This window comes from Danaus plexippus, chromosome 19, assembly GCF_018135715.1.
Source record: "Danaus plexippus chromosome 19, MEX_DaPlex, whole genome shotgun sequence".
NCBI classification, from domain to species: Eukaryota; Metazoa; Arthropoda; class Insecta; order Lepidoptera; family Nymphalidae; genus Danaus; species Danaus plexippus.
In genome coordinates, this window is record NC_083549.1 from 6,431,242 (window position 1) to 6,458,874 (window position 27,633).

The 27,633-nt window shown below is 33.8% G+C and overlaps 2 protein-coding genes and 2 long non-coding RNA genes across 29 annotated transcripts; 2 read left to right on the forward strand and 2 right to left on the reverse strand.

Annotated features, from left to right (window-relative positions):
- The first annotated feature begins 367 nt into the window (after positions 1-367).
- On the forward strand, positions 368-2,868 carry LOC116767940 (mortality factor 4-like protein 1). The gene is made up of 6 exons (XM_032658521.2): positions 368-518; positions 584-701; positions 902-1,014; positions 1,247-1,327; positions 1,755-1,845; positions 2,179-2,868. Exons 1-6 carry the CDS (start codon positions 491-493, stop codon positions 2,750-2,752), a joined length of 1,005 nt encoding a protein of 334 aa, XP_032514412.2. The 5' UTR covers positions 368-490; the 3' UTR covers positions 2,753-2,868.
- Positions 1,020-4,499, reverse strand: LOC133319373 (uncharacterized). Its single transcript, XR_009753007.1, has 2 exons — positions 4,215-4,499; positions 1,020-1,321 (listed from the first exon to the last, which is right to left on the reverse strand). It is a non-coding gene; the product is annotated as an uncharacterized LOC133319373 (long non-coding RNA).
- A 3,886-nt stretch (positions 4,500-8,385) lies between these two features.
- On the forward strand, positions 8,386-27,491 carry LOC116767939 (tropomyosin-2). Of its 26 annotated transcripts, none has more exons than XM_032658505.2 (10): positions 8,386-8,513; positions 11,175-11,325; positions 12,069-12,194; positions 18,968-19,101; positions 19,524-19,641; positions 21,779-21,849; positions 22,534-22,609; positions 22,759-22,821; positions 24,524-24,593; positions 26,519-26,894. In XM_032658505.2, exons 2-10 carry the CDS (start codon positions 11,212-11,214, stop codon positions 26,830-26,832), a joined length of 1,086 nt encoding a protein of 361 aa, XP_032514396.1. In that variant the 5' UTR covers positions 8,386-8,513; positions 11,175-11,211; the 3' UTR covers positions 26,833-26,894. The 26 variants fall into 26 exon arrangements, with proteins under 26 accessions (XP_032514396.1, XP_061379490.1, XP_032514405.1 ...); XM_061523506.1 differs by lacking the exon at positions 22,759-22,821 and adding an exon at positions 23,200-23,262; XM_032658514.2 differs by lacking the exons at positions 22,759-22,821; positions 26,519-26,894 and adding exons at positions 23,200-23,262; positions 25,185-26,241.
- On the reverse strand, positions 16,456-17,838 carry LOC133319374 (uncharacterized). Its single transcript, XR_009753008.1, has 2 exons — positions 17,758-17,838; positions 16,456-17,496 (listed from the first exon to the last, which is right to left on the reverse strand). It is a non-coding gene; the product is annotated as an uncharacterized LOC133319374 (long non-coding RNA).
- Positions 27,492-27,633: the final 142 nt, after the last annotated feature.

The window sequence follows — 27,633 nt, forward strand, 5'->3', positions numbered from 1 at the left end:
TGTTAGCGAAAATATAGTTATTGTGACAATTCATATCTTTTAACATCAATTACTCTTCGCATACATACATATTTCATTGATTTTGTTATTCTCATTTATTTTTATGATGAATTAATATTTTACATAAAATACTTTATAAATGCAACAAAATATATATTATTATTTTGCCCTTTAAAGTATCTCCAAGAGAAAATAAAAAGATTCAAATATAATTACAAAGACTAGCACTAATTACACCGAAATATTAAAAAAAAATCATATTTTTGTAATTTTAAATACATAAACATATATTATTTATTCCTTTTGTACTTGTGAGAGTCATCGGAGAAATAATTTACAGCCACAATTTCTTTTTAATCTTTAACCAAATTGTCAAATATAATATCAAATCGATCTTTATATGTCAGACGTCAGTTGTCAAAAAGGCTGTAATTGAAAGTTTTGAGTTTTTTCGAGTCAGTAAATAAATAATAAAAGGATTGTAATAAAAATGGCACCGAAACTGAAATTTGCTGAAGGTAATTATGTGATATTTTAATTAGGTTCTGTTTAAACACCGCTAACGATTTATGTCATGTTTCAGGGGAAAAAGTGTTGTGTTTTCATGGTCCCCTCATATATGAAGCCAAATGTCTTAAAAGTTCAGTTACAAAGGACAAGCATGTCCGATATTTGATACATTACGCCGGTTGGAACAAAAAGTGAGTTACTAATGGTATTTGTATCCCTTTTTACAATTTGAATCCCGAGTAATCGCCATTTCTGTTATTGTCACTCATTTCCGCTTTGGAAGTCTTTGTTGTTGTAACTTATATCTCTAACGAGATATGTAAATTCATTCAAGATATGAATTTACAAAATTTGATATAAATTACACTTACATATATTTGTTGCCTTATAGTTGGGACGAGTGGGTTCCTGAGAGCAGAGTATTGAAATACAATGAAGCAAATGTCCAACGACAGAAGGAAGTACAGAGAGCACATTCTGCACAACCAGCCAAGACGAAGAAAAGTTAGTACAAATTTATTGTAATTATATTACTTTATGAACAAAAATATACACATAAGGTCTGATGAGAAGCTAAGTATTAAGTATAATTTTACAAATTAAGAAACATGTCATTGAGGTATGAGACTGTGACCTAAAAACTAACAATGTCATATTTTGTTGCATATTCCTATGAAAATATTTAAGTCACTTATTAAATTATTATGATTAAATAAACATATTCTATCATCTTCAGCGCCGGCGAAGGGTCGAAGATCAGAGGCAGCTGCAAATTCTACACCAGCCAGAGAGGAATCCAGAGCTTCAACACCTGCTGGTAATAAAATACTTTAATATGAATACCCAACACTATTAAAATTATATATCTAATATACATACAGCACAAAACAATAATGAGTTTCTATAGAAAATTCTATGTTATCAAATAAAAACCGCAGAAAACCCAAAAATATATCTTCTTATTTAAATTTATTGACATAAAATTTGATTTAAAGTTTAAAATAATATACCTATGCATGTTTAAAAATCGATAAGGTCTTAAAAAATTTTAATATTTTTCTTAGATATTTTTTTTTTCTCTATTTTCCTAAGATTTTCTTGTTCAATCTATGAATTTTATGTTTCACATAGTTAAATGGACCAGCTTTTTATGTAATATGATAAAAAAATTATTAAGATGCCTATTTAACTGTTTTTAATGCTTAGTAAAATTGAGAGATGTGTTGTATTTAATATTTTTGTAGGAAAAGATGTTGAATCAACTCCCGCCCCGACTAAAGCCTCAAAATCTCAGAGTAAGGACATTCAAGCTGACTCCGGCTCGGATCAGCCCAAGTGAGTATTGTTTTAAAGTATTTTATATAGATAACAATGTTTTTTATAAATTGTCATATTTTTATATAGTGGTCACTTAACATCAAGCAGACACTGATATGCATGTTTACCAGAAATATAGTGTAAAAAAAAAATTAATAAAAATGATCCAAGATTAATTTAAATCTTAATATATATTAAGATAAGTTTTATTCTCGTCGTTTCTTGAAAATCTACATAGGCTTTACAATACCCTTATATATTTATATTAAGAGGTAAATAATGTCAGATTTTCTCTCACTTGACAAAACAAAAATGTTGATATAAAATGTTAAAATTATTTCAATTTCACAGGAAAAAACGAGGACGTCTCGATCTATCAATAGAATCAGAGGAGCAATACCTAGCGAAGGTTGAGGTCAAGATTAAAATACCAGAGGAATTGAAAGTGTGGCTCGTGGACGACTGGGACGTGATAACGAGACAGCAGAAGCTGGCTATATTACCAGCAAAACTGACTGTATCCCAAATAGTAGACAACTATCTAGCATTTAAGAAGTCAAGTAAACTGCACAATCAGGCAAAAGAATCAGTATTAGTTGATATAACGGAGGGTATCAAGGAATATTTCAATGCAACAATTGGTTCACAATTATTATACAAATTCGAAAGACCTCAGTATAGCGAGATACTACAGGAATATCCGGACACACCGCTGTCCCAAATATACGGATCAATACATTTGTTGAGATTGTTCGCCAAAATGGGACCGATGTTGGCTTACACAGCGCTCGATGAGAAATCCTTACAACACGTGCTGTCCCATATCCAAGACTTCCTAAAGTACATGGTCACAAACAGATCTACGCTATTCAACTTGCAAGACTATGGCAACGCTACACCCGAGTATCATAGGAAAGTGCAGTAACGTTCAAAATACTTTTTAAGGGAATAAATTGTATCGACTGAATCCTGTTTTAAATGATTTGTCTGTGTGTAACAAATATGTCTCGATTATGACAATACAAACACTACTACCAATAATGTCTTATTATATTCTCAACGTAGTGATAATCTTATCCTGTTATTGTGAGAGAAACAGAAGAAATCACTTCGAAGGTTGTCATAGAAGTGAATTACTTGGGGCTTAAAAGTTTTACAATCTCACTATTTATCGTTTATTGAAAGCGAGAGAGTTTAAGAATAAATAAAAGGTCGCACATGACTCATGCGTAATAAACTTGATTTTTTACAATGTTCAGCACAAACATGACCTACATGTGAAAATGTTTTTAATAAAGATTACAGAACTTAAAAACTCCACGATAAAAAAATTATTATTTGTAAATAGCAATAAAAATCTATTCAAACATACATACGTATAACATTTGATCAAATCAATGTATAATTAGTACTAATTCCTAACAAGAGATGGCGCTAGTTACATCAAATATCTGAAAACTTGTTTGTTCGAAACATGAAAATACTCTGTCCGTTTTCAATACAACTCTTAAAATACTTGTATCAAAATGTCATACTGTAGTTCGATTCACTTTGAATAGAAAATCAAGGATTTAAGCCATATGGTTCCACTTAAATACTCGGTCGCTAGTTGAATTTATTGTATATTATGTATTTTATTGAGATTTCTACGTTCAATTAATTAAATACATTACTCGGTCTGATACACGTTATATAATGAAGTCATTGTACTATTTCCAGGTTATTTTTTTTTTATTTTTCTTAATTTGGTTTATGACACTCCAAGAGAACTGTCCTTGCTTGACCTAATTATAATAAATAAGCGTATCCATTTTAGTACACACAAAAGAAAGAAAGAATATCATACTGGTGTTGCATCACAGCGACTCGTTCGTGTTTTATCACAATGTGTCAAGAATAAAGCATTCGTGTCCTGACTTCTGAGGCAATTGTTATCAGCCTGCTTACCTTTAAAGGCAGGGTTATACAAGGTCAGTGGTCGCTGGTCGGTGGTACGCGACAGGGCGGCGGCATTACGACACTACCACTTATGGATGAACTACGAACATATGGCCTCTGACGACTCGTTTCTCGAACGATTTCAATTTTCAAGTCATTTAAACTTTAATGTCACAGTAATTACTAAATTAAGACAATATTGGGGGTTACATAAACATTATCATGTCGTAAATATGTTCTTATTAATATACTTCAGTAATTATTATTACAACAGTCGATTACAAGGGATCGGCCTAAACGTTTTTGTCTTATTATTTTATTTTACAAGCAGTTGGATAAATGTATGCTAAGAATTCGTTTTTGATATCCTCTACAAATGAAGTGAAACTTAATAAAAACTCTTTATATTGCAAACTGGATTTTTTTTTACTGTTACGTCTAGATCTTACCTTTTAGCCAAGGCATTCAAAGGTTCAGACTTCAGATGGTCGTGTGAACGTGCTGGCTTCAGTGTGAGTCACCGTAGGTCTGAGCGTGTGTCAAGTAAAACATGGCCCTAAATGTATTGCAAGGTTGTATCTGAGATCTAATGTGTTGAGTTATGGTAAATATGTATGCTCAGTGATTTGTCATTGCTTTGTACCTTATAACGGCGCGTCACAATAAATGCTTTGTGTTGCACATTTAGAATTTAAATTTTATAAGGAAACTACGACTATATTCGTAGCATTAAAATAGTATGTGAATCGAAATTCAAATGAAAAATTCATCGACTAAGGAGGATTGGATTCTTCAACCTCCATGGTGCCGCATTCCGGTTGCTTTCCAATTAAGCTGTCGTGTCCCGACTCGTGTCGATATTTAATGTAACATTCTGTATGAATTTTAGTTCAAACATTTTACTATTACTCTAAAACGTAATTAAAATTAATATCTAAGGATACTCTCTCATTTTTTATTTTTACTCTATGCCGTCATTCGCATTGGAAACGTGGAATATATTGCCTATGTCAACGTTTTTATTCGTTGGACGAATAATCTTGAGTACAGTGTGGAGAAACCACGAAGAAATACTTACTCATTATTGGTCACTGATATGATTATTTAATCAGAGTATTTTAATTGGACATTTATGTTTGTCCAATAATTCTGAATACCTAGATCATATAGTGATAAAAACATCTTTAACTTTTCCGACGATAGTTAATATAATAAGAAATAACTCCGTGCTAATTGAAGTTTTCTGTTACTTGTTTTTTATTCTAGAAATTTCGTATCAGCTGATGCAAATTTCTTAGAGTATAGACCTATAACTTGTAGTTGAAATCTAGGATTTATATAATAACACAAGACATCCATTAGTTCATCATACTTCATCCAATCGATTGAGCAAAAAATATCTCTACAGTCAAAGAAAACGACTCCAGACCCCGTAATAACAGCCGACTACAAAAATAACTCTGAACGTACCATCGCCATCTGTTTCCTCTCACAGTTTAGTTTTATTTATAGCTTTATAAATACTAGTATATAATGTTACATTATCTCGTAACTTTATAATTTCAAATAACTTTCATTAGTGAATACATATATGACACATTAAATACCTAAGTTATTTAACATGTATTCGAACGTAAGGAATTCGGTGCAAATAAGGTAAATGTAAAACAATATGATTCACACTAGCTTTCATCTTAAAACTGATTCATGGCGAGGCTTATTTAATTGATATTTATTCATGAGGTCACAAAATACTGTAAAAATCGAGTCATATTTAAAACATTCGACGTATAAAGTTCACTTAATTCTTTCATTTTTTGTTTCGCGGCTTTCGGCTGTGTCAATTTGACACATCGTTTAAAGAAAATTATCTTCTACATTTGCTTTGTTTCCGATTTATTTGACAGTTAAATTTGTTTACAAAGGAAATAATAATTATTATTAGTTAGCTAAGAAATTCCTAAATTTGTGTAGTATCTATTTAAAACTTGGTGATCTTTTTCAAATTATGATTTATTGTAATTAAATAAGCATTTTTAGCCACTGGTACAGATACAATATAGATTTTAATCAGTAATTAATATTATTTAATTATTTATAGAAAGATTTATTGCGGGGTTATAAAAACCGCGTAACATGATATTCACAATTTTATGCGTATAACAGAAGTCAGAAGGCGTAAAAGAATAAGCATTGATGATACTGACACTGACTATAATTTTTTTTTACATTATATTTATTATCTGTGACTTTAAAAAATATTATGAAGGTTCTTTTTGTATCAATAGATAATATGTGAAAATAGGTTTAATTGTGTTTAAATTTAAATATGAAAAATATGAAGAAAGACATATTAGTTCCTATTTTAATTATTTTTCATTATTACATTTTATTTTGTATCCCTTTATTTCAAAGCATTGATTCGTGAAGTTAAATGCATAAGTTTTGAATCGTTAGTTAAAAATTCCATAATTTTTTGGAAAATGACATTTAGATTTTTATATTTTTAATTGCTGTAAAAAACCAACATATTATATATAATATACACCTGTTGTTTTTACAATCAATTGTAATGACGAGTGACACAATATATTGTTAATAAAACGTTGTCTTGTTTATTTAAGACTCGCTCCCGGACAAACTTAGTTCTGTCAAAAGTCAATATAGCAATAAAAAATTCATACTATATTACAATATTATTATAATAGGTGATTATCATTTTTTTAATGTTAAAATTATATTCAAACAGTCCAATCAACTTGAACGTATATGCCATAGAATATGGATTGTTGTTTATATTGACGGTGATAATTGAGGACAACTGTTTGATAGAAAATATTAACTTTTTTAAAAGAGTTGTTTTGACGATTGTCCACACAATTTTTGTCTTTTATTTTATTTATTTCTTTTCTTTCCGTGGTCCTTATGGAACACACAAACAAAAAAATGCTCAAGTAGTCTAGTTATTTTCAAGTAACGCGCTTAGCAGCATTCATTTTCATTCATATAGATAAGTTTTCGACATATTTCATAGTGTGGAACTTTCAAACTGTAAGTTTGTTTGTGAAACCTTGATATCTCGACTTCGGGCGTTACTTGTCAATGTTGTCACCTCTCCATAGAAGGTTTTATACGCTCTTAGTATAAGTACTTCATAATTTCATACCAATTAATTTATTGGAAATAAATTATTGCAATTAACGAATGGATTGACACAGCTGTTGTATACGTGATATTAAAAACTTATAGAATGTGCCTTCATTTTTTATTATTAAAAAAAATATTTTTAATTACGGTTTTCTTATAAAAATATATTGAATTACGTTTTGATATCGATTTTATTTGGTTCTAAATCGTAAAAATACGGTTCATTTAGATGTTAGAGGTCCATCACTATATAATGTTGTGAAATTAATTAGATGTGTTCAAAGAATATCTTAATCGGTATAAAATAGTATATTTACTAATTAAGTTAAAACAGTAATTAGTGGAAGCAAGCGATAGAATAAAAGTGGGTCAATTTTATTCTCGCACATGACTCATATTATCTGCCGTTTTGTTTAAATTTCAATATAAATCGTCTGTTTAAACGTAATTCGTCTCACAATTACATATAATTACGCGGTTATAATAGTTTTCATGAAATACGTAACACTTCACTGCTATTATTAAATTCAGTGTCAATTTTAGGAACGTGTGATCTTGCGTTTGAACTATCAAGTAATATGAACACGACATATTTACGAAATGTAGGTATTTTAATTAAATTTAATAATAATCGATAATTTTTATGTTATACATTTATTCGTATTTGGTATCGTTATAATTTTTAGGGATGGCACTTGGCAGTATTATATATATTAATTAATATATATTCTAAATATATATATGTATGTATTATCTGTAGTTTTTTTATAAATCAAAGTTCTTTTAGTTATATATTTACTGTTAATCGCGTTTTTAACTGATAATATGTTCTAAAGACTCTTAATACACAGTTTATAAGTTAGTTTATGAGTTATTTCATTAAAGTTTTCTAAAACCAACATACAATACAATTTTATACAAAACTTTATTTATAATCTACTAACTAATAGACAGATATATTATTTTCTTTGTATTCACTATTATTAGATAAATATTCATATATTATATGTATATAATACAAGATATATTTAAAGTTACATTATTTTATGTAGTAATTAAATTATTATATAACATATAACTTTGTGTATTTATTTAATATATATAATTGCCGTCATGTAAAATATAAAATACGAGTCCTTGAACGTATTGTAAAGTGGGTTAATTTGCTACCGTTTCCTAACCGGTTTTGAACGACTCGGATAGCTTCCACAAGCTCCTCGACAGGAGCTTATTCCTAGGAATGCTGGTAGGCTTATATTATATTAAGTTTGAGACACGTTGGAATCGCAATAGATATAGAAGTAGGCAATTTCAGGGAATTTTGTCATAAGTCATATTAAAATTAGCATTTCTTAATGATATTTAGTTATAATTATATGTCAGTTCTTAATAATTTTGATATTACCATTAAAATTAAAAGGCGTAATTAATAAGGTCTTTGAAAAAGACGTGATTACAGGATTATGTTCACAATATAATATTTTATTAAGAGGCGAAGCTTGCGCTATACTGGGAGCGGGGTTCTCCTTAAGCGGCCAGGCGACACCGGAGACCAGCGGACGTTCTCGCCAGTCGCACCACAGCACGCGTCGACTCGACATGTAAGTACCAATGTGCAGTGTTGTGAGTGAATTTATATAGGTGATTTTTTTTTTTAATAAAGTTCCGTTCGGTGAGTAAAGGTTGAGTGCAAGGAGGTTCTAGTCGAAGGTTAAATGGGTTTTATTATATTAAACGAATAATTTTAATATTATTCATTTATTTTTTAAATAATTATTCTTATTTTTTTAAAGAATGTGAACCTTTATTTACTGAGTTATTTAGACGTAATTTTATATTTTTATACGATTACATACCATTTATTGCTTCTGTGCCTGTTTCTATTTTTAAATATCGCGGTGCTCGGTTACGTTCCCGGTAGCCAATGGGAACGTTTCTTGTTAGAGTTTTCCCGCGCTTTGGCCAAATGCCATATACTGACCAATGGCGAGACCGAGCGTGAAGCAAAGACCGCGGGTTCATGTTCCTATAGAAAATCTTAAATTTATAATATCCTCCTTAATCTAGCCTCTTCCGATATTAAACAAAACGGTTTTAAGTTACTGTTCAATGGCAAAACTATTTTTGTTGTGATATTTTTTATTATTATTTGTTAATTCCGTTCATGAATTATTTTTCCATGTTCATTTTTATGTTGCAATTACATATTAGATTGTCTTTCTATTTATTCAAAAAATTCCGTTTGGTTTTTGCTTGATTATAATTGCTTAGTTAAAAAAATGAAAGAATTTTTATTTATAATATCGTATTCTTTTAAGAAAAAGCGTTTTATTCTGAATAAAGAAATAAATTCAAAAATGAAGAAAAAAAAAATCTATTTTATAATGTTTTATCTTCGATGCTAATAATAACGCCTATAAATAAAAATTTCGTCACAAATTCTGTAACATTCTTCAGAATCGTGCCAACTATTTCAGTTGCTATACAAATAACTAAAGACTGGCTGGTGGCGCGCGAGCAAAGTTTAATGATTAGACATTAAAAACCTTGTTATAGGTTCTATCACTTTACCTATTTACCTATGCGATAATTAATACTGTTTGTCTTATGCTATAATTTTTTTTTATTATACAACTTGCAGCCAGTTTTACTTTGTACAGTAAAAAAAAGGAAACGGAATTTTAAATCAAATGGTCTCGACTATTCCTTACAGCTTAAAAATAAGAATATAGTGGAAAAATATATACATACTCCTTCGATTACAACACGTTATATATATTTTAGGTGTAATAAATTCATTGATAATAAAAATGTGTGACAAAGACTTATTTTATACGTTCTGTTGGAAAGGTTTCGTAATTGTTTACGAATTCTATGAAGCTATCTCAAAATATAATTGACTTTATCATATTCATTGCCTACCTTATATGAGAATTTATGTTAAAACCGCGGTATAAACAATGGTCCATAATTACACAGAATAAACGACTAAGGACAACAGTGCTGCCAACATAACAAATATAAATAGTTTGTATTATTTGTTAGCTGTCAACTATAAACAAATATGGCTACCACAATAAAGTTTATTTAAATTTATTGTAAATCAAAGTAGGAAATGAAATTTAATAAATAAAAACGCTGGATAATATTCTTATTGTTATACGGAATAAGGTTGAAGATTTGGCATCCATTTTGTTTTGAAAATAAAAATAAAATTACACCTTTGTTGGTTAAACTGAAACGTGCTTTAACAGCTGTACGGTAACAAAAAGAATTTCGATATACACAGCCATACAATAAAGTACGTTCTTTAAGACAAGAATAATATAATTTATAATTTAGTGATAAAATATTTTTAAACAAGGATGCAAGCGGACATTCAATGTATTAACATTACACGGTATTATTATTACGATGGCATGCCAATACCTCGGCTAAGGATTGCACGGTTACTTAGGACCGGTCAGAGCCGACATTTTTGCGAAATATGAATCACACAAAGGAATGCTTTCCATTTGGTTCACGATCGCGGATGTCCGATATTTTTCTTTTTAGTAAATATCTGCAGTGGATACCAAGTTTATTAAATTATTTCTTATGGTAATAAATTTTATTTAAACAATATTTCGTATCGGTAATTTTGTTTATTTATTTCTTGTTCTGGGTATGTAAATATTTGTTCTTTAAAAAAATACATTCTTATTATGTTTATGTAATATAAACAAGTTTAGACGTTCAAGAAAGTAATAAAAATCTAGCTCTTTCATTTTGGGTTCACTCCCATTGGTTAGTTATCCTAAAAATACAAGAACACTAGAAAGCTATGAAACTTTGCTAAATTATTCCTAAAGGCGAATATTCAATTATTAGTATGTCGTTATAAAAAAGTTGGCTATAAGTGATAGAAAAGGTTACTTTAGATTATTGATAAATCTATTAATGAAGATTTTGACTGTTAACCTAAGTATTGTTGGTACTAATTAAAAAAGTCAATGTAAAGATTGTATTTAGTTTTTTTTTTCCTTTTTTAATGAATACATTATTTGTTTTTTATCTCAAATCTCAATCATAAATTATTATGCGTCTTTATAGGTTGGATAAGTTGGAACGCGTTCAATGGCATAACATTTTAAAATGTTTTTTTCCTGTATGAGCTTTAAATCCAACAATCTTAGTGTAGCATTGATGTTAAGTTCGTAAAAATAACTTGATCGGACATAGACAAAAAAATGCGTTATATTATTACCAATTTTTGTGTTTAGTTTTCATCAAGAGGAGTAAAAACAAAAAGCCGCAACCATGGACGCGATCAAGAAGAAGATGCAGGCGATGAAGCTGGAGAAGGACAACGCACTGGACCGCGCCGCCATGTGCGAACAGCAGGCCAAGGATGCCAACCTTCGCGCTGAAAAGGTACTTCCGGAGTCATTTCACTACTAACACAAGCATGTCCCCCTAGTCTTTGTAAACATCACTTCAACAAAACCAGTATAAAATGAACTTGACAGATTTATTAATACCTCCTGACTTAAGCTATTCTCCTGGTACTTTCTATTTATGAAATATGAAATGTTTTCCTGGTATGGGCAATTTATTAAAATGATGTAATTTGTAAATGATCTATCGGATAAAATAAATCGAATTTTTTTACCGATTCTCATCTTTTAAATAACACTTATTATACTAATTTATTTAGGGAGACTTCTTTTAAAAAATTCTTTCTTACTTATGCGCTCCTGGTAGGATTTGATAATATGTATAATGTATACCCAAAGGGAAAAAAGTGGATTTTTTTAGTCTCTAATAATATTGTTTGTTCCTTTATGATTTCCTGGTACTTGAAGTTTACGTAACTTGAATATTTTATCAATATGGTTTTAATTAAATGGCGCCTGCATGTATAATCAAACAAATTGTTTGCCTTGTGAACAGGATAAGGCTAATAAGGCTTGTTTACAACATGTCTTGAATAAAGGCTTTTTCCATTGTCTTGTAATTAATTGAAAATGTTTTAAGTATTGTGTCAGGATACTGTATAATTTGTATTTATCAGATGTTTTAGTGATAATTTTTCTCTTATTGTTTTATTATTTCCATTTTCAAAGCTTTATTTTTAACTAAGTTTTTATTATTATGTTATTATTATCTGTGCAAAGGCTGAAGAAGAAGCCAGACAGCTCCAGAAGAAGATTCAGACCATTGAGAACGACCTCGACCAGACACAGGAAGGTCTCATGCAGGTTAACGCCAAGCTTGAGGAGAAGGAGAAGGCACTACAGAACGTAAGTCATTTAATAAATACATTATATTTTTCCCTTTGACCCGATTTCCGAACGTTTCATTTTATTCTATCAACCTTGACACGTTTCTACGAAAATATAAATCATGTCATTAAAATAAATAAATCGAATGTCGTCAATGGCGATTATTTATAAGAATATATTAAAGTATAAACAGAAAAGGTTTGTTTCTTACATCGATTGCATATTATACACTTCTTTGGATGTACTCGGGTCTTGTTTGTGTACCGTTATTTGATAGTTTTTGTATTCGATGTTTTGTGATGTCTCCTTTTTGGTACCGAAACAATTTCGTTTCGATCTAACGGAAGATATGAAGCAGGAATATATTATTAAAAATAATAGCAACAGTATATTTGACAACAAAAAAATATCATTTAAAAGCATGACGTACCTATTACGTATTTTTAAATCGGCCAAGAAAATTAATTAATACAGCTATTAATTCAATTATTTCATAGTTACTTATGAGCTATAACATTAACGATCGTTATTTTATAAATTCGGTCATAACTACTTCATTATTTCATAGAAGTCGAAGTAATTAAAAAAATATACATTAAACACTATAAATTATCTTGCTGTACTGTATAACATTGTGTAGACATTTGAGTAATTAAGTTCTCGAACCTAATTGATAACATTAAGTAATACAACTGGACCTTTGCCATGTTACAAACTAAGAGTAAGAAAACAAAATATAACCATTCAATTGAATTTACTATGAGTGCCATTCTTACATAGACTATACATAAAAATTATACCAAGAATGCTGAAGAATAAAGTGGTATTGTAAACGATGAAAATATCGCATTCAGACGTGCACATGTTTATGTTAGCGTGGGGTAACGTTACGAGCCGAGCGGCGCGTGCGTCAGTTATTATTAGAGTACACCTAATATGGGCTCGGTGCCCGGTCTTTCGGTAAAATTAGACGACTACGGATCAACCGCTCCCAATTCAGTTTATGTATCGATTTTTATCGAAGTTTTACCCTTGAATAATACTTATCCATCCACAACTATTTAATTTTTATCACTTCACGTGGATTATTTTAGTTGGTTATTATAATTATCATTGATTATTGCGACTGGATTTAAACTAAAGTTAGATTACCTACTTCTATTAGATGGTGTAGTTGCGTTTTACACTTTCCCGCGTGTTAAACCAAAACAGTTCGAAATGTCGGTAAGCTTCGAATAAAATCCGAGAGATGGCGGTAGTCGACGACGGCAGCGCCACGTTATTGTTATTGTAAGTGACACTGACAGCGAGTCAGTAAAGATGGCGGCGGGCGCTGCGCGGCCGGCAGGAGCGCGCGGTGTGCAGTAATGTCCGCGCCCGCGCCCCACGCCCACGGGCGCGCCCCCGTGCGGCGCAGGGGGCACCAACACCACCCGCGGCTCAGGGGCGACCGGACACCCGCCCCCGACCCGCAACCTCCGTCCGCGGTGACCCTAGACAATGTTGTGCCTTGTGACAGTGTTAGTGAATCTCAATCGACAAGGACGAATAGTGACGATGCACTTTCGAATCGAATCGAGGACTCGATTGATGATGAAATCGATTTCGGTGTCAACGTCGAGTCTAACTTCAGTTCGGACGAAGAGTTTTCTTTCCACGAGGAGCGTTCGGCCGGCGACGGGGCGGAGGTCGTGACTCTGCCCTCTGACATATCTGATGACGACCCAGAGACGGTGGAACTCGCCAAGTTGCGGTGTCCCAGCGAGTGTACCGAGGTGTTAGCGGCCAGAGAGAACCGCCGCCGCCGAAGATGTGCGGACTACCCCGGCCTAGCGTTCGGCAGCTCCATATTCTCCTCCGACACTATGATGAAGTTTTCTATTATTAAGAATGAGTTGCAGAATATAAAGAACACGGCGTTAAAAAGGGTAACGACCTACAAATTTAGATTTTTTTGTATGTGTGTGTTCACGTCGGGCGCCAAATGCGCCAGGGGACTATTTATAAACGCGTTCTATACTAAATGTCTTGAGATTGTTCTATTAAACGGCTGTAACCCGCGCGTGGCGATCAGCTGAGCCATTGACGTTTCGTTTTACTTGTTTACGCTTTCGATTGCAATCTTTACCGCTAGATGTCGCCAGTTTGGCCTAACATAACGTTACTTTTAATTTGGACCTTATTGCATATTGAAATAAATTTATTTGGATGAAACTAATACCATTTCCAGCGAATATAATATCTGATGAGCCTGGGTAATAAGATTCTCATAGAGCACATTTTCCTTTATCGAAATCTCTACTGTCCTACTTTATTAATCAGATAACAGAAAAATCTTATACAAGCGTCGTGAATTTTTCTTACTCATAACGATTTTAACATCTTAAACGATGATTTTAAGTTATCCGCAACTTTCTTTTTATCTACGTCTCGATTTTAGTGATGCACGCTGTACATAGAACTCAATTTATATATTGATTTATTTATAGATACATTTTACATTAAGAATTTATAAGGAAAATACATGTTAATGTATTGATAAATTGATATTCCAAAACTAGTCCGATCGTTTTATGTAATTATATAATTTTCAATATATATGTAACATTTAATAAACCTTACAAATGGTTTTTATTAGTACGGTTTTCATATAATTTAAAATACAATTAATTTTAAACAAGCATATGATTATTAGTTACGACATTCTAATTGCTTTAAATCGACATCAAAATATTGTTAAGAATCCAATAGACAAGGTCGTTGGTAAAATAATTGCTTGAAACAAAAATGCCTATTAAATTAAAATGAGTACACTTCGTAGGAATATATCGTTTATAACATTTCCATACTACTGTTAAGTAGTTATATTTCATTATAATGTATTTATATTAGGCATTAGGTTTTTTTATCTCTATTGAAATAAAAGTATTAAAACCTTTTTTGTCTTTTGTGAATAGTGACATTTAATTTTTATCTGTAGTAATAGATTGTCAAGTACCTACCTACGCAATATGTCATACTATTTTACGTCTTGGTAAATTTAATTCTGTTACTTATTATCTTAATCTGACCTTTACTCATTGTAGAAGCCACATAAGTTTGACAGGAGATTATACCGCGTTTTGCATAACGAAGAAAATGTTCTATATTCAAAATTGTTTGTTCTTATTATGAGGGAATTTTAAATAACTGCACGTAAATTTCATTCCATTAGTTATATCGCAGTGTTACAGATATAAGCAATATATGTCGTCACAGAGCTGTAATGTTACCAAGGTTAATTGATATATCCTCTGTAGCCTCAGTGAATCAGGTCATGCTCAATAAGTAAAAATGAGATCATTTTTCGTCAGCCCACCTGTTTAGAAATCGTACGGTAAAATTTTTACTTTATTTAACTCTGTTATAATCATAACATTACATGAACACTACGTTTCAAGTAGTTTCGGAATAATTATTTACCAGAATTTTAAGTAGACGCATACTTTCTAAATTGCGTCATACAATGAATTTGGGCTACAGAGCACAGGCCTGTTTGTGGTTTGTTCATTAATATTATCTCGAAACTCGTTACACACTCGATTCCTTAATAGTTCGCAAAATATTGGCTAGATGGCGCTGAATTAAAACGACGGCCTAGGTGATAAAATACATATTTTTATTCAATGTGTTCTTTTGATTAAAGAACAATGGGATAATATGAAATGTATTCTATGTAGAGTGTTATAATGTATAGTTCTATATAAATAATTTAAAACACAAACAAAAACTCAATAGATCTATTTATGAGCATAAAATTTATAACCGTTCCCACTATTGTTATTCATAAATAAAATACTATTATGGAGTAGCATCCGTAGTTTTGTGTGAAGCCTTTGGACCGTTTCACCCACCGAATATTTTGGCTTTTCTTTAGTCCCTACAGGATATTACTTCCACACACATTTAACAGGTGGAGCTAGTGCGAGCCGCGAGGTTGGCTGTGTGTGACGTTTACTGTTCTTTTAAAGTTCGCTGTCATCGGTCACTTGTTAAATAATGTTAAATAGTGTGGCAAAATAATTAAATTATTATATCTGAATCATATCGTTATCATTAATAATCGTTATCATTTGAAGTCGTTGCATACAAGCGTGTCATTAGTGAATTGCGATAAAGTTGCAGCGTCAAGTTGGTGGCGGCCATTTTATTCGCCGGCTGTGATCATTCGTGCTTAGGTATCGCTGTGATACGAAGCGGTAACGAACGGGCCAGTCAGTTGGTATTTTCGCGAGTAGAGCGAAGGTGTCTATAGTTTTAGCTTTTAGGCATTTGTTATAAGAAAAAGTAGTCAAAATGACGACGAATATGCAACAAGGAACCATTTTAGATGTTCTTAAAAAGAAAATGCGTCAAACTAAAGAAGAAATGGAGAAATATAAAGACGAATGTGAGGAGTATCACAAACGATTACAAGTGGAAATAATGCGGAGAGAAGAAGTAAGATATTATGTGCAATTTATTGGTGTCGTGTTATGTGTTTTATTTTAGTTAATACGTGTCTGTATAATGTGTTTAGAAAGATTTTACTGTGATCCTAGCATTTATCAGTGGCTCTGTACAAGTTACATTACTATCTACCTATTATAGTGAGTAATGTCCGGCCATAGTTAGGTGTGCCGGCGACGTACGCATATTTGCCTCTCTTTTCATTTCATCTTTCCGTAATTTGTCGGAGCGAGAGAGATGATTTTTATTTCTTACATATTGCTACCGTGTTCCGTTTGTCGAGAAAGATATGTTATTCGTTAAAAAAAAGCGTAGATTAATGCAATATTAATACGGATAAGTGTAAATGAATCGATCTTTACATAATTTAGCGGTACACGATGTGCTAGTTTCTGTTACAAGTAACAGGTTTGCGTTGGAGGTCGTTCGCCAGGCTTGTGTGCCACATGATGTAGACCGAGCCGGTTAGTGTGATACTCTGGACCCTTCAATGCATTTCTCTTATTCGGTGAGCCTCAGACGTCCCCAAAGGTTCGCGCCGGCGCCAGAAAGGCGTGTCCGATTCCTTGCTTTTATCGCCTCATGACGTAATTTTTAAGCCTAAAAACATAACACATAGAAAATATACGAATCTATAATTGAATCCTGAATCATATACGTTTTCCTTCCCGACGTTAATGCCATTTGCTTCTGGCTAATTATTAATTTTGAATAATTTTATTTCCTTGAAAGAAGAAGCGTTATCAGGCTCGTATATCGAGGTGATAAGGAATTGTTCACAGTGAAATCAGGTTGGTTACTAATCTCACATATTCACGTTGGATTACATCACCTGAAACATTGAAATAAATTTTTACATTTCTTTACTGTTATAAACAAGTTCCAGAGCGAATGCTGAGGGCGTTCCATTCAAAAATATTTGTTTATAGTTTAGAGGCTGAAGTAGGAAAAATGTTAACACAAAATTTTTGCAGGTTATTAAATAGTGTACGTAGTTACATCTATCGCGATGATGATTTCTAAAGGAAGATATTTCTTTAGTTTTCTTAGGTATCCCATTAACGACATGCAATGTTCTACAATGTATACTAACAGTACCGGACGTAGCTAATTAGCGAAACGTTTAGGATTTCAAACTCGATAATGTTTTAGATTTGTTTTTTAACTAAAGTCCTTGGTCAGCTAGGAATTCGTTCCCTACGAGGTCCGGTAGTTGATTGTTTGGGAGAGCCATTGTTGAAGTTTGAACAAAAAGTTTTGAACAATATGTCCGCCCTTCCATACATACATTACTTAGTGTAGTGATGTGTAACCTATAATGAAACCTTATCGATGCACGGATCAGTTAACAAAGGAAAATTAACTGTCCTTACTTTACGTTCTTCGCTACCAAACTGAGGTTGTTGACACTAAATTCTGAGCCGAAATCTCCACTTACTCACACTGTATTGCTTCTAATGCCTCGAGGCATTTGAATACGTTCGAGTTCAAGGCGACTATGGAAATATTTGATTATCATTCAACACATACAGGATTGTGTTTTTTTTTATCGTTAAGTCGTTTATAAAATGAATATATAAAACTAGATTCTATATTTAGAATTGTAATAAAAATAAGAAACTGGGACTCGTTCTATCTTCCCGACAAGAAGGACATGATGTCAGTAACATGTGCGGATGCGAATACAAACGACACTGGCGAAATATTTCAAATATCCCATTCCCTTCACGTATGATCTTGACGTTTAACTATGCAGTGTCGATGTTTAACATATAAAAGTAGCGAAAAAATTCATGTACGGTACAATCGATAACTGTAAAGTCACATGACTTGAACATCACTAATGAATAATTGTCACGTGATAATCAAATTAGCCGCGTTTTTTCATTTTTTGTACTTTTTGTTTTTTTGTTGTGACGAACATTCAGAATATAATGCATCATTATGTTCTATACGGATCTGTGGCCGTGCACATTACTTTCTGATCGTGTGTTGTAAATGTAAAACAGTACATTTATTAACGCTTATTCGGTAATGTATTTGTGTTCGTCATCGATTGTACTGGACGCACTTGATAGGAATACTTGATGATATGAACTCTGTTTTAATTAAAAAGTTCTTATATTTTAGGTAAAGCTTATATATGATATAGTCAGGTTGAAATGCTCGTAAAAATACACATGAATAGTATAAAAAATGGTTATTTAATCAAACGTTTCAAGTAGGTTTTATATATTACTAAGAAAGTATCATATAGCATTGAGTCAAGTGGTGCGTGACGATGATGAGGCATATATTTCCAGGCCGAGTCCGAGGTCGCAGCTCTTAACAGACGCATCCAACTGCTGGAGGAGGACCTTGAGAGGTCTGAGGAGCGTCTCGCCACCGCTACCGCTAAGCTCGCCGAGGCCAGCCAGGCAGCTGATGAGTCCGAACGGTGAGACCTTTGCCAGCTTATAAAAAATATATATATTTTTGAAATTAGAATAATGAAGTTTCTAACAAAGAAATTACATTCGTTTAACTTTCGAATAGAGAAAAATTATATGTATGATTAGGAATCGATTGTACACGCAAGAGAAATTGTGTGGCAATTATGAATACATTTTGTACAATGATTATATACTGAATAAGTTTCTTAAATATTAAAGTCATATTGATTTTATTTTTAATATTTTATTTCAATATGTGCATGAGTGTTGTGTTCTTAGAAAACATGTTTTCATGTGTGACCTCTTTATCTGTGTTAATTTAAAATTTTCCCATATTCTAACTTAAATCATCATATTTTTCGTTTTAAATTTACAAAAAAAAAAAAATCGATGTATAACACGCATGTGTTTGCTCCGCACTAACCAGAATACGCAAGGCGTTGGAGAATCGTACCAATATGGAGGACGACCGCGTCGCCATTTTGGAAGCTCAACTGTCACAGGCGAAGCTCATCGCTGAGGAGTCTGACAAGAAATACGAAGAGGTGAAGACATGTCCATCATGACGTTACCTTACCTTAGTGTTGCTATATTAAAAAAAACTCAGTTCAAAAACGAAATATTTTTGGTCATAAGTATTAGTTCCGTAAACATTTTGAATGCTAAAGATTTCTTTCATATAGCAACAATATTAATTCTAATCTTATAATGCACCATTTCCTTAAAACGTAAATTTATTTTTATCTTCCCTTTAAATGGATGGTTAATTTTTAAGTAAATGGTGTAAAACTAGTTTTAACTGTAACAGGTATCCTGTTTAATCGTTGCTTATAAACAGGATGCTGTGTCCTCTATAACTTCTTCCCCAGCAGGTATTCTCCAGTGTTCCGCTTTGATCGTTTCTTGATTGTGTTGTCGTTGCATGTCTTCTTGTTCGGGTCACCCTTGATATTATCACTTGTTATATAATTGTTTGTTACGGCCAGCGCCCGCAAGGTTTTGGAGAACAGGTCGCTGGCTGATGAAGAACGTATGGACGCTCTGGAGAACCAGCTGAAGGAGGCCAGGTTCCTCGCTGAGGAGGCCGACAAGAAATACGATGAGGTCCATTTATGTGGTCGTTTGTTTTTGTTTTGCTTCTGCCGCAATTATATCCTGACACCTCAGCTCAAATATTAAAAGTCATATTAATACCGTTTTTCTAATTCTATCGCGTTTTGTTGTGTGTCGTTGTATTATTCCTATTGAGTCTGACTCTCAAAGGACTTCCCACTAATATATAATGAGATACTGTTTTGTGTTGACTAATTTTTGTTTTCTAAGTTTTTTTTTTTACACTAATGTAAATCCAATCGCGTTTTTTCCGCGCATGATCCAACGTTCATTGCTATCGATAAACTTCAAATTAATCATTACCCTCAACAAGATAAGATATCCTTATAACCTTGGCTTTTTTAATGAGTTACGCTGTATCAATTTAAAGCGACAGATGTTATGTGTCCTAATTCCTCTCGAATGACCCCGTGTGAAGGCCTCAATGACCCAACATGGCGACCGTCCGATCGTACGTTTCTTTCCCATAAAAGGACTCGCAAGTCCACGAGTTCGTTTCATAATACGGCCATATAGGGTTGACCTTTAGTACCGAAATCTGATAACGAGCGTCGTCTAAAGCTGTTTGTGTGTTCAGGTCGCTCGTAAGCTGGCCATGGTTGAAGCTGATCTGGAGCGTGCCGAGGAACGCGCCGAGGCTGGCGAATCGTAGGTCCCATTGTATTTACGTAGAACGTTAATGTTACCTTATACCGTATTTTAACATCTCGGCCCGTTTATGCCGAGAGGTTCGGACGTGTCGGGTATCAAGTAACATTGGTCGTACGCTGTACCACGTTTTGCATGGTTGTTGATTTTTTTTTTTTTGCATTAACTCAGCACTTAACCCAGGTCGTTTCGGTTTCTAACTTGTCGTGCTGCATGATACAGGTCCAACGGCTGCGGAGATCTCCATTTGGGAGTCTAGTTTATAATGTGTTGTTTTTTTTATAAGTAATTAGTTTTCCATAACTTAGTATTAGGTCCCAAGTGAAAGCGACTCTAGCAATATTCAGTGTACTGCCAGGGTCGTTCTCATATAAGTTAGAAACAAGGGTTGCCCCATCTCATGGATACTTGTAGTGCTATTAACTATCGTGTACGTGTCTGTACTCAGTACCTGTCTTCAGTGTGTGTTCCGTGGCGTAGGCTAGTCTGAGCCGGTCGATATGTGTGGTATAGGGAAGTTTTCGTTTTCAGATATGCACCGCATTACACCAGAATTACTGGCCGTATGCGTGCCGCACATATGCAAGCGCACACATCACATAAATTCAAAACGAACGCACTAGATAGCACGTAGAATATAATCATTAAAATTTTTACTAATAGTTTATTAAAAAAAATTATATATATAAATATTAAATGTTATGGGACAACCCTCGTTTACTAGCGCTCTCGGCCTCTCGCTTTGTGTGATCTCCGGCCTGTGGAGCCAATCCATTCTCCCCCGTTCTCCCCTCCCCCCAGCCTCCCTCCCCTCCCCACCCCCGGTGCACTCCATTCCGAACTCTATCGTATAAGCACAAAGCACATAGCGTGTTGCCGAGAGCGGCGTGTTGTGTGCGCGTGTACTAACGCGGTCGGTAGGTGGCGCGCAAGCTCGTGCTGATGGAGACGGACCTCGAGCGGGCCGAGGAGAGGGCGGAGCAGAGCGAGTGGTGAGTACGGTGACGGTGACACTACCACATGTGACGGATGTATACACACACACACACAGATACATATACAGACACATATACACACACAGACATACAGAGAGAGAAGACAGGATCACGCACACATGTAATGAGAGAGAGAGTCATAGAAGTAAAAAAGTAATATGAAATGATGAAAAGTAAATAGTTTCTACGATCTGACACATCTTGTAGTGTTACGTCCGAAATATTAACGAACACAACGATATTTTAATTTTCAGTTTCAGGTTTGTTGACTTTGAACTACGTATATATAGCCTGTAATCTTAAAATATAGTTAAATAAAATATCGTTGTAGATGGCTTAACTTATTTTGCATGCTTCGTCAATTTTTACATTTTACTGCGAAGAGAATTGTTGTAATAATTACACAAGGAATAATGTAAGCATTGACGAATATTTTAATAACTCGCATGTTCTTACACAATAATCAATGAGCGCACTATATTTATTTGATTTAATTGAAAAGTAAGTGGGACATATTAATTTGCAAGTCACTACAGTGACTGTCATATATAATTGATGAAGCAATATCAATTCTTCTATAATTCCAATGAAAAAAAAAATAATGATAAATTTAAAAATAGAGCCCAATTTCAATGTGGCGTCCAATAAAGATGCGTTCTGATTATATATCTCTGATTCCAGCAAAATCGTCGAGCTTGAGGAGGAGCTCCGCGTTGTCGGCAACAACCTGAAATCCCTCGAAGTCTCCGAAGAGAAGGTATGAGACTCTCCACCAGTTAGTCATAAGAGCTAGGCTAAGCTAATTATCATGAAATATTGATTATATTTTATGACGCACCAACCAATCATGACGTGAAAGAACATTCGATATGAGAGTTAGAAATAATTTATTGTGAACGTTAACAGGCCAACCAACGCGAAGAGGAGTACAAAAACCAGATCAAAACTCTCACCACCCGTCTAAAGGAGGTGTGATGTTTGGGAACACGAATGTTTGCGAGTGTCGTACGCTTGCTAACACTATTGTGTCGCTGTCACGCCCCATTTATTGTATAAAGCATTGACTAATCGACATTCCAAATTTGAATTCCTCACCGGCCAGTGATGTCCTAAATTTAAATAAGGAAATATTTTATCACTAGTCTAAGCTCGGTGTTCGAAATTCAAAATTCAAATGTTTATAATAAATTGGGTGTGCAGTACCGATTTAAATATAACGATGGCAGACGAGTTACTGTTCTGTTAACAGTCATGTTTGTGTATAGTATAGTTGTTAACTAAGTTATCTACAGTGTAGATACAGCATGGAGTTTAGTTTTGATATTCGTTAACATAAAATAATCACAGGCGACGCAAAGGGAAGAGACATACGAGGGTCAGGTGAAGCTGCTCGACGCACAGCTCAAAGAGGTAACTTCGAAGGAGTTTGGTTGTAGTAGGAGTCGCTATCTTGTTAGACACACCCTCTATATAATCTGTGCTAATATTGTATGGGTTGGTCCAGCGGTTGGTGCTTCATCTATGTTTATCTCGGTCTATTGTTATTTACTTTCTGTATTTATATTATTTATACATTGCCTGTGTTGTGATCGTACGCTTTTTGGGATTTATAGCGCTCTTTGAGTTCAGCTTGGCTGGAGTAGTATAGTATTTTTTTTTATTATGTATATGACGTCCATCGAGGTCGATTCTCCAAGGAGGTTGTCCTTTGTGAGTTTTCGTCTACACTATAATTGTCCCCTGTCTCCGCTCGCTACCCAATTGGCGTACCTTTACAAGTCTGAATGCGTGTACATGTAGTATGTGTGTCAGGCGATGGCGTCCCGTGATCACGTCGAGGATAAGATACACAGCCTCACGCAGAAACTCACGCAAGTAAGTGCTTATCAATTTGGTCACCATGGAGTATCATAGCAGATGTCATAATTAAAAAAATATCTAAATTGCCAATTACAACAGGACATTTGAAAAAGGAAGATTAATGTCCTCTTTATTTCTATGATAATTTTTTAAACTTATTAATTATTAGGTCTCACAAAAAAGACACTTTCAAAAATTACTTTTGTGACTTTTCTTAGATTTCAATGATATTTTTATGTCATTCTAAATTAAGCAATAAATAAATATGAGCTTATGTTATTACAAAAATTGCATTCCTTAAACACGTTAGGTATACTGTTTTTTTTTTTTACCGTAATATTCAGCCTCCTTGGTGACCAGTTTCCTTCCTTTCCATTATTTATTATATTTAAATATATATCTTGTTATTAGTGGAGGGTATTATTTTGTGGTTTAATTTGTAGATCAGTTCAGCACATAGAGGCTTTGGTGAAGGTAATGCATGTTGTGTGGCTTGTACATTGTTGATTTTAATGTCTATAGTTTTTTTTTTCCTCACTAAAATTACGTTTTGAAAGAAAAAAAAAAATTAATTATTAAAATTCTTTGTTGTAAATTCTTTAAACTAATTTTTGATTACTAAATATTTGTAAAAATTTTAAACATTTTTATTTTTAAACTAAAACTAAATTCAGAATAGTGTTGCATGCACAAAAAAATTTGTACGATCTTTTTCTTTGCTATCATTTTTTTTAAATGGTATCGTTGCTATTCAAAGAAAAAGGTCGTCCACTTGTAGTGCTTATAATAATATTTTATTATAAATTTACAGGCTGAGGCTCGCGCTGAGTTCGCTGAGCGCTCTGTCCAGAAACTGCAAAAGGAGGTCGACAGGCTTGAAGGTAAATAAAAAATATATTATCTGTCCGAGAAATACAGATTAAAAAATATATTAATATCAAGTATAAAATGATTTGAAAAGTTTTCAAGGTTCCGCAGTTATTATTTCCAGTACAGCAGTCGGTTGAGTGATAGTTGTTTATATCTCTGAAGTCAAGTTTTATTAAAATAACCAAAGCTTGGACATAACCGCACCGATACCATCTCGAGCTGTGTTCTTGAGTTTCAAAGCTGTACTATAGATTTTTGAAGCTTTTTTTTTTTTTTACTTTCATTACGCTATTTCTAGCTTAATATTTTCTTATTTCATAGTAACATGTATAGATTTTTTTTTTTTCGTATGGGCACAATTGCGAATATTACTGTGATTTTTATTTTGTCATATATTTTCAATTGTGTTATGTTTATTAGCATGGAGTTCTCGTCCTGCTAGAGTAGTAGATGTCTTTTTTTTTTTAATCGATGTTTTTGCATGGTTTTATATAAATGTTGTTGCCTGAATTCGCCTCGAACAATCTTTATGTTTATCAAAATAAATGTCAGGACTGTTCGTTTTATGTGTTGTGTGACTGACGTGGGCGCGTCGCTTGCAGACGACCTGGTGGCCGAGCGCGAAAAGAGCAAAATCCTTCAGGAGGAGATGGAGGCCACGCTCCACGACATCCAGAACATGTGAACATTCCCCTACCCTCCCGACTCTATCGATATCGATGAACTTTACGACCCCGCGACAACCCCTCACTATATGGATGTCATTCCTGACACTTGTCAATTTTGACGTCTGTCAAACTTGACAATTGTCGCTATGACATTTGGTCACTTGTATATGGTTAGGTCGGGCATACGTCATTATTTATTGAATGTTTTTTTTGATACTTTTACAATATGACTAGGTATCGAGCGAGGCGGACGGGTGTAACTGTAAAGTAATTGCCAGCCGCTTTTTTTTTTATGTCTGAAGATCGAGCGTTCGCTACGACACCACTGCCATGTGCAATTCTTTTTATATATCGTACACAGTTTACTAATACTTCTATATATTTTTTTTGCCATTAAGTATACCTTTCATTCGTCGTTTCTATTAAGTATAATTTTGATATTTATAAGGCATCTCGACATTCCGTAACCGGGACCAAGGTAGTCGTGAATACTGTCAAAATTCATAGCAATTGAAAGACAAGCTGTAAAGACATTCCTCAAGTCATTCCTACTCAATACCGACGTAATATACGCTGCACTGTTTGCGGTTTAATAATGAGTTTTTTGTATTTTTTTTTTTTTAATAGTAGAGATTTTTTTATTTCCGAGTGAAGGTAACGCTAAAGTAATGATATTTATGCTTAATGAATTATAATACTTTAATTTTCTCGTGTCATATTCCGGCGCTGTTATTTATTGAAGTAAATACGAATGATGACATCAAATGAAGTAGCTTTTGTAATTCCAGCTGGCATTTAGCCTCCGCGGAGGTTCGCGTTATTCAGTAAAGTAAATAAAATGTTATAAAAACACGATCGAGGGTAATCCGTCTTTTTTTTTTTTAATGTTGTCGATTAATGGATTGAGAGATAAGTTCGTGAGAAATAAATTAATAATTTTAAGAGTATTCTAACACAAGTGTTTATAAATATATTATATTATTATTTTTAACCCGTTGTGTTTTTACTAATACCCTCCATACCCCCCGAGAAACGCGCTTCCACCAGCTATCATAACAACAGTTAATAAGAGGATTTCTTTTGTAAATACCATTGGAACGAACACTTCACTTGTAACTACCATAACGGAACTATAACGCATGTGAACGGGGACCGAGTCACGGGGACCTCTGTGATAACATACCGAAGCATGGGAGAGGAACCGACACCCATACAAAAACGCATGTCCCGCAAACCCATGGCATGACTGACGCGGATGACTGACACAGATGACCTGATCAACGAGAAGGAGAAGCTTAACGGCATCGCCGACGACATTGACGACACCGTCGTGGAACTCATCCCCGGTATAGACATGACGAGCAGGCAGGTGGAGGCGGCGCGCCTGGCGCTGGAGAAGAAGAAGAACGCGCCGCCACCGCCGCCGCCCAAGGAGAAGACGCCACCGCCACCACCCAAAGAAAAGACCCCCCCACCGCCACCGCCCAAAGAACCTACTCCTCCCCCACCAAAAGAACCAACCCCCCCACCACCGAAAGAACCAACTCCCCCCCCACCGGCTGAACCAGCCGCAACCGAATAGGAAACTGTTTATAGTGAAATAATTACCAAATAAAATAGGAATATCGTAGCTGGTGGAATAAATAGTCTTTGATTTGCATGCGTGTGGTCATAACGTTGCGAGGGTTCCAGACGTTACCGAGGAAGCGTGCGCCGTGAACGGAGACCTACTAGCCGTTCGATAACCGCTTAATAAATATCACGCTTTGTTTGTACTAAGAATATCTCCGTTATTACGTGGCTCTAGCGCCAGATATCGCATGCGTTATTCGACGCATGGCTTCGGATTAACCGGACCGCAACATGTAAGCATAATTTTTATTATATTATATCACGACGCTGTATCGCTTAAACTTGACTTTGAGGAACGAAAAGTTATATTAGGCTAGGTGTACAATGAGGTATATTGTGTGTTGGCTGTTACTATAACGTTTGGTGATGTGCAGACGAGCTCGTCGCTGAGAAGGAGAAGTACAAGGACATCGGTGACGACCTTGACACGGCCTTCGTGGAACTTATCCTCAAAGAATAAGGCATTATCATTATATCTCGCTTCCAAAGCCGGCGCCATACGCGTTATATGTATAGACATAAAATATTTAACACTCCTTATTTAAAGTTACATCTACATTACGGCGATATTTATTATAAATTTTTTAAAATAAATCATTTATTATTTTATATTGTTTTTAATTTTTTTTATATCCTTTTTTTTATATATATCCTGCTGTCTATATTTACATATGTCCTTAATGTTTTACTTTTTTTTTTTTAATATTATGTTTATAGAACGCACCTTTAAAGTAATCATTGGATACATACG

What these genes read in the sequence shown, in the direction of transcription:
- LOC116767940 (XM_032658521.2), top strand. Translation starts at nt 491, where the DNA reads ATGGCACCGAAACTGAAATTTGCTGAAG. An exon ending in GAAACTGAAATTTGCTGAAG is followed by an intron (nt 519 to 583) that starts GTAATTATGTGA and finishes GTCATGTTTCAG; the next exon opens with GGGAAAAAGTGTTGTGTTTT. An exon ending in CAGAGCTTCAACACCTGCTG is followed by an intron (nt 1,328 to 1,754) that starts GTAATAAAATAC and finishes ATATTTTTGTAG; the next exon opens with GAAAAGATGTTGAATCAACT.
- LOC116767939 (XM_061523504.1), top strand. Translation starts at nt 13,544, where the DNA reads ATGTCCGCGCCCGCGCCCCACGCCCACGGGCGCGCCCCCGTGCGGCGC. An exon ending in GCAGCTGATGAGTCCGAACG is followed by an intron (nt 19,102 to 19,523) that starts GTGAGACCTTTG and finishes CGCACTAACCAG; the next exon opens with AATACGCAAGGCGTTGGAGA. An exon ending in TCGACGCACAGCTCAAAGAG is followed by an intron (nt 23,263 to 24,523) that starts GTAACTTCGAAG and finishes ATAAATTTACAG; the next exon opens with GCTGAGGCTCGCGCTGAGTT.